At 36.2% G+C, this 12,328-nt stretch overlaps 1 protein-coding gene across 10 annotated transcripts in view; it reads left to right on the forward strand.

Annotated features, from left to right (window-relative positions):
• REPS1 (RALBP1 associated Eps domain containing 1) overlaps window positions 1–12,328 on the forward strand; it is a 71,747-nt gene that overhangs the window by 22,414 nt on the left and 37,005 nt on the right. For 7 of the 10 annotated variants that reach the window (XM_006084412.3, XM_023750190.1, XM_023750192.1 and 4 more), the window contains 6 exons: window positions 7,192–7,315; window positions 8,904–9,100; window positions 9,233–9,386; window positions 9,882–10,006; window positions 10,537–10,699; window positions 10,972–11,035. In XM_006084412.3, coding sequence (XP_006084474.1) covers window positions 7,195–7,315; window positions 8,904–9,100; window positions 9,233–9,386; window positions 9,882–10,006; window positions 10,537–10,699; window positions 10,972–11,035 — 824 coding nt within the window. In that variant the 5' untranslated portion in view covers window positions 7,192–7,194. Of the gene's footprint in view, window positions 1–7,191; window positions 7,316–8,903; window positions 9,101–9,232; window positions 9,387–9,881; window positions 10,007–10,536; window positions 10,700–10,971; window positions 11,036–12,328 lie in introns of those variants that run through there. The other 3 variants (XM_023750194.1, XM_023750193.1, XM_023750198.1) reach the window with 3 other exon arrangements.

The raw sequence follows: 12,328 nt of genomic DNA on the forward strand, positions 1-12,328 counted from the left end.
CCTTTGTCTTATGGAAATGTAACTTCTGCTGGCTCCCTGTTTCCTTGTCTTATGGAAATGTACCCTTTTGCAACTCTGTAGCCCTGTGTTTTTTTTCCTATGGACCCCCAATTCTAAAAATTCCCCAAACCTGCCTATTTCACCCCTAAAAATTCCTGTTTCAAATAGAAAACTAACTGAGCTCTGTGCTTGGGCATAACTTCTCAAAAGGTTGCCTGCCTGCCTTTAGGAGTAGATTGGATGCTGACTCTTAAGATGGATTACTAAACGCTAGAAACATAGGCTTTTCTCTGGGGCAACAACCCCCATCCTAGTATTTCCCTGACATTTTATTTTTTTAGAAATATAAATTCCAGGTTTTTTTGTTTGTTTTCATTTGGAGGGTAAAGTCTGATTGCTAGTATTGTAAGCAACTGTAGAAATAGGGATTTTAATCTCTGTTCCAGGGTCACCCTAGCTTTTCTGGGTGAGTCCCTGGATTTTACAGGGAAGATTGATTCTTTTCCATGGGTATTTTTTGCACTCATTCTTCCATCTTACTACATTAGGTGCCACTCTGTCTGCTTTCTCATTGCTAAACTTTATTGACATTTCTTGTCAACTCATTGTTCCCCCTTCCCTCTTATTTTTGTGTATTTATACCCTGTATCATTTTAATAAGATTTCTGAAGGGAGAGGATAAATTCCTGTGCTCAGTGTATTGTTTTAAATCAGAAGTTCAAAATACTTAGGAATGCATGAGAGCATCCTCTAATTTAGAAGACTTTTCATCAAAAATTATAATAAAACCCACTTTGGTACTTAAAGGCATTAGCTCTTAGCTCTCAAGAAAATGTGGTTTTCAAGAATAACTTAGTCTCTGAAGTCCTAGACTGGACAGTATATTATGATCAGAGTAATGAAGAAAAAGTAGTAATAATGATACTTGTGGACCAGACTCTATTATTAAAATACTTTATTAAATACTCATTGCATCCTCACAGCAACTATATGAGGTAGTATATTTCCACAGTTTATCTTGTTAACATTAAAACCTGTAAAGAATTTTTGTGAGTTTGAGCCAAACTGTTGACATATGCTGGGAAGCAGAACCTCAAAGAATTGATATAATGCTCCGGAGATGGTAGGTTTACATCTATATTTATATATTGCAATCAAAGGAAGGGATGTAGGTGGGTTACATGAAATCCATTGGTGATAGACTAGAGAGGTGGGAGAAAGCCAAGCAGGGAAACCCTTGGGATTGGATATAAAGTAAAATGATAGACACATACTTAGGTGGGTGCAGGAACACTTAACATGGTAATGAAGGAATTTGTGGTATCTGCCCTGGCACTCGGTTGTGCCCCAAGGGGTCCAGAAAAAGGGAAGTTACAAGTTACCCAGACATTTCAAGGGTGTGTTATAGATGTAAAAAGACAGGCTCAGTTAAGGTAAAGGTTGACCTTGTCAGTGAAGATACTGGCCTAGGATGTAACTACCCACCACAACTGCTTTTAGTTAAAGTTTAATTTCAGACCATCCTTTGTGGTTACTTTAGGTCTCTGAGTTTGCAAGACCGCCATGCAGGCCTTCCCTGAGCTTGTCAGATTAGCATGTGGCCCCTTTCGTCCACAACCTGTGAGGAAACTGAGGCACAGTGAAGTTCTATAACTTGCTCTCAAGTGCTGTATGAATGATACAGATAGATGATTTGCTTGTCACATTGATCTCTATAGGCATTAAAGTAAACTATAATTAAGTTTATTTTCCTAGATGTTATTGGCTTTTGGTAAATACTATGGAACAGAGTAGTGAAATCAATCCTCCTGGTTATAATCCCCAAAGAGTTCTCTCTCACTTATCCTCTTTCCCACTCTTGCACTGTCTTGCTTCATGACCCGCACTCTCTTGCCATGTGATCTTAAGCAGCCGCATGGTCCATGTCCACGTGGACCCCACACGCAGTGGACTACTGGGAACACAAGCTTAACTAGCCAGATGCTAGACTGGACTTTGCTTTAATATGGAGTGGAGATTCTGGGCAGTGACCTTAATCTTGTCCCTGATGGAGACAAGATCGGACTTTTTCCATGGCAGGACAGAGGGAAATGGGACCTTGGAAATCCAGGGTTTTAATTCCACAGAAATAAAGATTACTCATCCTCCTATGTGAGTCTTAGGAAATTCCTTTCCTTTGTAGCATTGCAAGAGCTCCACTTCCACAGGTAACAGGTGGGGACACAGAAGGCATTCCACCCATAACAGAATGACCCTATATTTGTAAAAATTATGTGTATTACATATGTGTGCTCATGTATTTGTATACATGTAGAAAAAGTTGAAAAGTGGAACTAGCTGAAAGAACTTACGAAAGAAATTGTTATTGTTTTATGGGAATTGTAGGAACTTTTCATTCTATATCCTTAAGCACCTTTCATTTTATAATGTTAAGAAAATAAAGCTTAATAATTCACAGTAACTATCAGCAGTATACCAGCCATCACCAGCTGGGTTTCCTAGTTGAATTAGAATCTAATGGGTGGGGTCTGGGAATCTGTATCCTAACAATTTAAGTGGTTTCACTGGGCTAGAGAAAGAGTTGCATGTGCACAAATATGCCAAATTTACATTAAGGGAAAATTACCATAGAGAGTTCATTAAATTAATGAGACTACTTTGAATAATATGCTAAATTAATTTCAAATTTTGGAAGCAATAAATGATTTTCTAGGAAATTATATATTTTATAGATAGAAAACCTAGTTTATACCAAATAATAAGGAATAATATGGAGACACATGTCAGAGGTATACAAGTCCACCTTGTGTCATAAGTGAATTCTTCTAAATTTTTAAGGATTACATAATTCCTAATCTATTGAAAGAATTGTAGACCAGAGAGGAAAAAAGTAAAGCCAAACCTTTCACGTATAGGTTTTTTTTTTAAAGCTTAATCATTTTAAAACTGTGGTTAAAATTTTGTAAGTATTATGTTTTTAAAGTAATACACCATTACTAAATAGAATTCATTCCAGGGATCAAAGGATGGTTTGATGTTTAAGAACTCTATTACTAGAATTATTAATCTTAATAGACCAAAGAGAAAAATTAGGATCTTTTAGTTTTTTGCCTGGACATGCACAAAATAAAATAACACCTACTTGTGATTTTTGAAACTATGAAACTCAAAGACAAAACTCCTAGAGGAGTGGAACTAGCTGAATAGTTTCTTAATATAACAAAGATATTGCAGGGTGTTAGCCAGTATCATCCTTAATGATAAAACACTAGATGTTGTCCTGTTAAAGTTAGGAGTATGACTATTAATAAATGCCATCCCAATTAAAATCTCAATTTATTTTGATAAATGGTTCTAAAGATTTATTTAGAAGAATAATATGAGAATAGCCCAGAAATGGTTCTAAAGATTTATTTAGAAGAATAATATGAGAATAGCCCAGAAATTTTTAAATAAGGAAAAAAAATTGAGGGCTGCACTAACCTTATTGGAATTTAGATATTATAAATCTAAAGTAATTAAAAAAGAGGTCTAGGGTTCGCTATACAAAACTGTGTAACATAGGGAGCCAGAAATCCTATCTAATAAAGAGGGAATATGCTAATTGACCCTCACACCATCACAAAGATGGCATCACCCACAGCCAATAAGGAGGGAATATGCTAATTGACCCTCACACCATCACAAAGATGGCATCACCCACAGCCAATAAGGAGGGAATATGCTAATTGACTGTCATGTCCTCAAAGATGGCGGTGCCCAGTCCTCTAAGCCCCACCGGGGCGGCAGGCATGCGGCAAGGCCGGAGTCCCCCAGTCCCCTCAGCCCCCAAGCCGCCCAGGGCCAGCCTGAGGTGCAGGCAAGCCTCGGATGGCGGCTGCCCAGCCTCCCAGGGCTGCCCGAGGCTCAGGTAATCAGGACCGGCTGAGGCTTGTGCTGCTGGCAATGGCAGCAGCAGAGGTGTGATGGGGCGTCACCTTCCCCTGATCGCCGGGTCACCTACTGCCCCTGAGGGCTCCTGGACTGTGAGAGGGGCCAGTCCGGGCTGAGGGACCCCCCTCCAGTGCATGAATTTTCATGCACCGGGCCTCTAGTGTATATATATAAAAGCCTAAGCAACCAGCCGACTGGCCAGTAGCTATGATGCGCAATGACCACCAAAGGGCAGACACTCAACACACAGGCATGGAAACATGGAACAGACTGATGAATCGAAGAGGGAAGGGGGGAGGGTAGGAAGATATTAACCAAAGATGTTATATGCATACTAGAGGCCTGGTGCACCGGTGGTGTCCCTCGGCTTGGCCTGCGGGGATCGGGCCGAAACCGGCTCTCCAACATCCCCCAAGGGGTCCTGGATTGCAAGAGGGCGCAGGCCAGGCCGAGGGACCCCACCGGTATACGAATCTGTGCACCGGACCTCTAATAATACTTATTAAGTGTGTGAGTGTTTTTTCAAGTTACTGGAGAAAAGATGAGAAACAAGCACTCTCATATTGACAGTGGGAGAATAAATTTTAGTAACTTTTTTGAAAGGCAATTCGATAGCTGTTACATTTCAAATATAAGAATACTTTGGTCTAGCAGTTTTGCCTTTAGGAATTGGTACCAAATATTTCTTTAATGACACATTTTGTCTAATTCACAAATTGTGATGATAAATCAGACTTCTCGATACTGTTTCATTGGGAATCATTTTTGCAAATTGTATGTCACAGCCCCTTCCCTCCTTTCTTCTGCTTTCAAGAGCTTATGGCCCCTAAAATTGGTATAGCTTGAAGAGATAATTAGTGATAAAGTGAGTTTTTTAGGTGGCACAACCAAGATCAGTTAGTTGTAGAGAAATAACTGCAAATGTTGCCTTTGAGCCATTTTTCTCCCCCTTTTCAAACTTCTTTTCATGCTTCCTGGGGTGGAATTTTTGGCATGCAAACTTAAAATTTTGTTATGTCTAATACAATAAAAAGAAAGTATCCTTTAGGTTTGGAATAAAAAAACCCGGTTTCTAGTGCCAGTTCTTCCACTGACAAGCTCTGAGATTTGGGGAGAAGCAAAATTACCCTTATAAACTTTGTTTCAGAGCCAAGCATCTTAACCTGTTTAGTACCTGTCTTTCCACTTCAGTTCTTCCAGTTCATTCCTTAACCCATTGCAAACTAGATTTTACCCTGCTACATCTCTACTAAGCGGCAAACACCTCCTAATTTCAAAATTCAGAGTACATTTTCCTCCCTTTTTTATTTGGCCCTGCTGTTTCTCCCTTTTTAAAAATGATTTATTAATTTTCTGAGTAAATTATACATATATATATATATATATATATATATATATATATATATATATAACATAGAAGTGTTCCTTAATTTCAGCACCCAGAAAAAAACACTGGCATATTCACTGCCATTTATATGTACACTAGAGGCCCAATGCACGAAATTCGTGCAAGAGTAGTCCTTCCTTCCCCCAGCTGCCGGCACCAGCTTCCTTCTGGCACCCGGGACCTGGGCTCCCCTCCGGCCGCCAGCAAGCACCCGAGACCCGGGCTTCCCTCACAGCCGGCTTTGGCCAGAAGGTCATCCAGAAGGACATCCGGAAGGATGTCCAGTCTAATGAGCATATTATGCTTTTATTATAGATATCTAATAAAGTTGGGATTATATTTGTACACTGCTTTGTATCCTGTTTTTTGTTTTAATAACAATATTGTAAGCAGTGAATTTTAAAGGCTGTGTAGTTTTCTTACTATGTGGTTTTTCCACAGTTCATTTTATCGGTTTTTGTTTTTGTGGTAATTTTAGTTTGCTTCTCTTTTTTGTACTTTTCCCCTGCCTTTTTCTTAGGTTTCTTTTCACACCTGCCCTTTAGGTTGTGGTGCTCTCCTGATTTTCCTTTCACGGCCCCTGAGTCTCCCACAGGTACCTGAAACAGATGTAACAAGGATAAATAAACTACATGTTTTCCTTAAGGGGTGTCAAGTGGGCAGAAAAGGGTGGTAGATAAGGGCAATAATCCTAATGAAATCCTGTGCAGCCTGCAAGCCTGTGTGCCTTCCTTCCTTAACTCTCCAGCTCTCCTTTTCCTCCTAGTTCCCTTAATGTAAACCTGCTTCTTTATCTTCCTTACTCTTAAATTTACACACGAATGATACCCCTTAGTGGAAGAAAAAGGAACTTCTTCCAGTGCTGATCAATCACAGCCAAAATTACTGTATTTTCTTGTGCATGTAAACAAATGATCATTGTTATACATTACTGAACCACTGATAGGTGCTTTTCTGAATTCTAGTAAATACGAACTTTACTTCTGATTTATTGTCACTTCCAAGGCACCTTAATCTTCCTTTGAATGTTTTAGGGAAAAGAAAACATACTAAATATGCTTCCTTTCTACAGGAATTTATATATTTTGAGAAATTGAGATAAGGATACTTAGTGCTTATTTTACTTTAAGATTATAATGTCTGTATAATAGACATCTACTCCAGCTTTTGGAGTTATAATTTAATCTTGTAACATAAAATTCGCTTTTGTAGTCTGATATGTAATTGCTATAGCCAATCTAGAAATGCTTATTGAATGACTAGAATGTCAGTGTAGATCCTTGAAAGCCTAACTGCTTTAAAAAAACAAAACAAGCAAACAAATTGTTGTTGTGAAGGAAAGAGTATAACCACATTAAATACAATCTGGAAAATAAGAGGCAAAAGTCCTACTCTTAATCTCACTTAACAAAATTACTCATAGAATTTTCATATATTTGGTTGTTTTCAAATTTGTGTTTATGTGGTTTAAATGTGTCCTGCTTTTTTCCCACTGAATATGTCATTTTATGACTATTATTTAAAATGGCTGCATACTAATCTGTTCGTTGCATGATCCTGTTGTATGCACAATGTTAATATAGAAGAGTGTTTCTAAAATATATATATATGACTCTTAAGAAAAAATAGTTATTCTAATAAAATAAAATCGTTTAGCACATGGGTTTTAATAAGTAGGCAAACGATAACCTTCTTATTTAAGGTCAGTGCCTTTTTGTTTTCAAACATATGAACCTGAAACTTGAGAAAGTTGGTCGTCAGGTGAGAGTAATATGTCAGCTGTGTATTTTGGAGAAGTTATCAACAGAAGTTAGTTGCTTATTCAAAGAATTATTGTCATAAATCTTATGTTACATTGTGTTCTTTTATAGATTATGGAGCTTTGTGGTGCAACAAGACTTGGTTATTTTGGAAGAAGTCAGTTCTATATTGCTTTGAAACTTGTAGCTGTTGCCCAGTCTGGTTTCCCTTTAAGAGTGGAAAGTATTAATACAGGTAAATATGCGACACATTAGTAATTGAAATGAAAATAGACTTCAAGTCACAAATGAAGTTGAGTCTTTCTGATATTACAGTGGCATTTGTGACCTTGAGAAAAATGTCATGACTTTATTCTCCCCACCTTGCTATTTAAAATTTGTGAATATTAGAACACATTTATATCTATATGTACTTCCTGCATATTTGATTATATAAATCTCTTAAAATGGTGATTGTTATAGCATAAATTTACTAAGACTTGTTTAGAATTTAGGTAAGTAATTTTATCAAAGTAAAGGGTGCATTGCAGTGACCCTGATATATGCTTTCTTTATATATTTTTCTAAGTATAAAGCAACATTATACTTTCTTTTCTTGTTTGTGAAAACTGAACGCTCCATATAAAATTAGAAAGCATTAGTTAACCAAAACTTTATGGTTGATAGAGATACTATTAAAATATTGGCAGATTAAAACCTAGTTATAGGCATCTGACTGCCTTATGCATATCACCTAGGAAAATTTGTTTTTCTATTATTTGGAGGTGTGTTGATAATGAAGTAGATGGAAATTTTATAAGGTAGGCACTTAAATGCAGAGAGTTTTGTGATTTTCATAGGGAAAAGAGGAAAGAGAGAACTGCATTTTCTGTAATGTTAGGATTTTTATACAGTAGTATTAGTACCAGCTTAGTTTTAAGTGCTCAGTGTTTAATGCCAGCTTAGTTGGAGGTTTTCATTGTGGACCCCTAGTGTGACGCACATCCTTCTCCTCGTGTTGAGAGTTTACATTCTTTTCAGGTAATTTTGAGTACTTTGCATAAACACTGAATAAACTTCATTTTCTCCTTAGTGTGGAAATTCTAGGGGAGATTCAGGGAATTATAGTGGAAGGAAGTACATTTTCTTCTGAAAATGATTCTGCTATGTTATTCTGGTCTAGACTGACCTACGGAATTCTTAGTTTTTTATTTTTCTTCTTTATTTAAAACAGAATGTAGAGTATCTGCCTGTAGGAGTGAAGTAAGCCAGACTAAAGTTGGTAGATTGAGCTGCTTGTACTGTGTCTTTGGTAGGTGAACAGTAAGATATTTTCAGGAATTTCTGCCATGAAAATGTTTGGATTAATCTAGTCTCAAACTTGGTGACATATTCTGTGTTTTACTTAGAACTCGAACATCTTACTTTAGAGAATTAGTGTGAGTAGAAACAGCATAGGCTTTGGGGTCAGACCGACCTGGGTTTAGATTTTGTCACTTACTATCAATGAGCTTCAGTTTGCTTACCTGTAAAATAGGGACTTTGCAGGGTTGATATGGTTATGAGTGCAAACATAGGACCAGACATGCAATGGACATTTAATACAGCTATTTTTATAACCCCTTGGAAGGACAATTTGGTATTACTATTTCTTTCTAGGTTAGGGTCTTCCTAAACAATTTAAGGAAGAGGATGAATTAAATTTCGTAGTGATAGACATTTTGTTTCTGTTGTTTATGTATCAGTTTTGCAAAAATTCTTTCTAATATCTAATTCACCTCTTCAGGTTTTAATGTGTGCATCTTTTTTTATTTTAAAGTAATAATTATTTTTGCCATTAATAGTAAAGGACCTTCCTCTGCCAAGATTTGTTGCTTCAAAGAATGAACAAGAGTCTCGCCATGCAGCCTCATATTCTTCAGATTCTGAAAATCAAGGGTCTTATTCTGGTGTTATTCCTCCACCACCTGGAAGGGGGCAAGTGAAAAAGGGGTCCGTAAGCCATGATACTGTCCAGTCTCGTACATCTACAGATCAACAGGTAGTCACGTGCATGTCAGTATTATCAGTTAACATCCTGTGTAGATGTTTACACTAAAACTTCTACTGAATGCCTTAACAGTGAAAATGCTATCTTAAAATTAAAATTTAAAAATAATGATACTCTTTCTAGGAGCCTGCATCTCCAGTAGTTTCACCACAGCAGTCCCCACCAGCGTCTCCACACACATGGAGGAAACACAACCGTCACCCCAGTGGAGGAAATGGTGAGAGGCCTCTTGCAGGACCTGGGCCATTTTGGTCTCCCTTTGGTGATGCACAATCAGGTATTTAGAAGTTCTAAATGTAACAGTCATTTATTAAAGGTGTAAATTGAAGGAAACTTGATAACATTCCTTTAAGAGTTGCCTCCAAGAAAATTTTAATTATAAGTTAAGTGCCTTAAATGGAAGCAAATGCCAACTGTGAAAATTTATAAGTAGATGTATCACTTTGAACATTGGTAATTGCATTTATTTATATCTATGATGCTTAGATAAAAGTTTATAGATACCAGATTCTCTGAAGGTAAAATGAATAAGTGATTATTTCCTAGAATATTATATATATATATTAGATTAGTTTCAGTAACAATTTAAAAGATTTAAATGAGATAATTTTCAATTGACAAAATTTTTCATTTCGGAAATTAACATTTCTACAAAGTTAGAACTCGAAAGAAAACTTATATAATATGTGTATTGTGAATTGTTACAATAAAAAACCAGATAACTTTATATTCTTTAAAAGTGAGTCAGCATGTTTGCCCATTCTGCTTGTAGGTTCTGCTGCTGGTGATGCAATGTGGTCAGGGCATTCTCCACCTCCACCTCAAGAAAACTGGGTCAGTTTTGCAGATACTCCACCAACCAGTACTCTTTTAACCATGCATCCTGCTTCTGTCCAGGTGTGACATTTTATTGGTATTGCATTTTTATTTGCTTCATTCAAAATACTGCTGCAGTCATTATTTTATATTTTGCTGTTGCGAATTTTATGAATGTAAATTCACTTTTATTTAAAAACCACAAAACAAACAAACAAAAACCAGAACTCCACTCTATGCCTTTTCTTTAAGTCTGTTATCATTGAAATGTTTCACTAAAAGTTTTGACTGATTTTCTTTCTAATTTCTTAGTGAACTTTTGAAAGGTTTCGGCATCTAGGAATATATTTGCTTGGCTTTCTTGGCACATTTTCATAACTTTCTGTTGCTTACACATTGCTGTCATTCTATACATTTATATAATCATTGTCCAAAAACATTCAGTAACCTGATTATAAGTATGTGGTTTGCTGATGAGTTTGTGAAGACTTCTTATATTTTAAACATCCACAAAAAGTAAGTTTTACTTTCAAAGATAAATAACCTAGCAATCTTGGTCCATGTAATCATATAGATAGATACTGTACTGAGGAAAAAATGTTTCATTACAGGACCAGACAACAGTACGAACTGTAGCTTCAGCTACAACTGCCAATGAAATTCGTAGGCAATCCAGTAGCTATGATGATCCCTGGAAAATAACAGATGAACAAAGACAGTATTATGTAAATCAGTTTAAAACCATTCAGCCTGATCTAAACGGATTTATTCCAGGTGAGTTGTTAAAAAACAGATTTTTCTAGATGGGACAGTTCAAAGTCTCAGTTTCATAATCTCAAAGACATGGTTTTATTGGTCAGAGATTATAAAAGATAATTAATTCTCAAATTGTCTAAAAAGAGTTTATAATTACTAGAGACCAAAAACATGACATATACACACGTTAAGGTTACCTTTTTTTCAATGAAAAAGGTCTTAAGACCACATTTGATTCTTGGGTCTGTAGGTTCAGAATAATGCTAAACAACACTGTTTTAATATTTCAGGATCTGCAGCTAAAGAGTTTTTTACAAAATCAAAGCTTCCTATTCTTGAACTTTCTCATATTTGGTAAGTGTGGTGTATATTAGTTGGGTAATGTGGGTTATTTCAAAGGAGTTTCCAGCAGGTAGATTTTTTTAACCTTAAAAATAAACTATTAGAATAACCTTTTAAAGAATGTTCTTATAACTCAGTATTGTCTTAAAATAGTCAGCTTCTCTCTCACTCTCTAGAGAAGAAATAAAGTGATACCAGTAGAGTAGTTCTTTTAAAAAGTGCTAAAAGTCTTTAAGCTATAGTAGCTGTTTCTTATTGCTAGTATAATGCATGGAATAAAAGCTAGTTTGCTCATACATGGTTGTATTTATTCCATTTGGTTTTAAACAAATTTAGTAAGTCCTATACCAGCCATGAGCTTAAGAACAGTGCTTACATGCATATAAGCATAACCAGTGGACACAAGACACTGGGGGGTAGGGGAGTCTGGAGGAATGTCAAGGGGGTGGGGGAAGGAGACATATGTAATATTCTTTGTAATACTTTAAGCAATAAAACAAAATTTAAAAAAAAAGAACAGTGCTTAACACTCATTTAAATACCAACTGAAGACTCAGGATGGTTGCTGTGTGGTTGGAATCAGTCATTAAATTACAATCACAAATTACTTTTAAAAAACAATTGTCAGATAAACATAAGTATTGTTTCCACTTTATATCTACATATTTCTCTATATTCTAAATTTTATTAATAGGGTTTTTAGTAGCATAGAGTGCTATAGTAGGAGATAGGTAGATAATGCCTAAAACCAAAATGTTAAGAACTAGCAATATATTGCCAGAACCGGTTTGGCTCAGTGGATAGAGCGTCGGCCTGCGGACTCAAGGGTCCCGGGTTCGATTCCAGTCAAGGGCATGTACCTTAGTTGTGGGTACATCCCCAGTGGGGGGCGTGCAGGAGGCAGCTGATCAATGTTTCTCTCTCATTGATGTTTCTGGCTCTCTATCTCTCTCCCTTCCTCTCTGTAAAAAATCAATAAAATATATAATATATTTAAAAAAAAAAAAAAAAGAACTAGCAATATATACATGCTATTTATAGTTTAAGGTGATAAATTAAAAAAAAATGGTTGTTCCTGCATCTAGGAAATGGAAGGATAGCAGGGTGGGGCTGCTGTCTTTTTGTATCAAGCCTTGTAATTGTATTGGATTCTTTAAAATACATACATATAGACTTTTAATAACAATAAAAACAAAGTTTTAAAAATTTTTAGTGACTTATTAAAAAAGCCTGATTTCAACTAAGTCCTGTACCTAAAGATACATATGGTTAAAAGCCATTTCTTTGGTGACCTTATTTTTGGGG

Source organism: Myotis lucifugus, unplaced genomic scaffold, assembly GCF_000147115.1.
Source record: "Myotis lucifugus unplaced genomic scaffold, Myoluc2.0 scaffold_11, whole genome shotgun sequence".
NCBI classification, from domain to species: Eukaryota; Metazoa; Chordata; class Mammalia; order Chiroptera; family Vespertilionidae; genus Myotis; species Myotis lucifugus.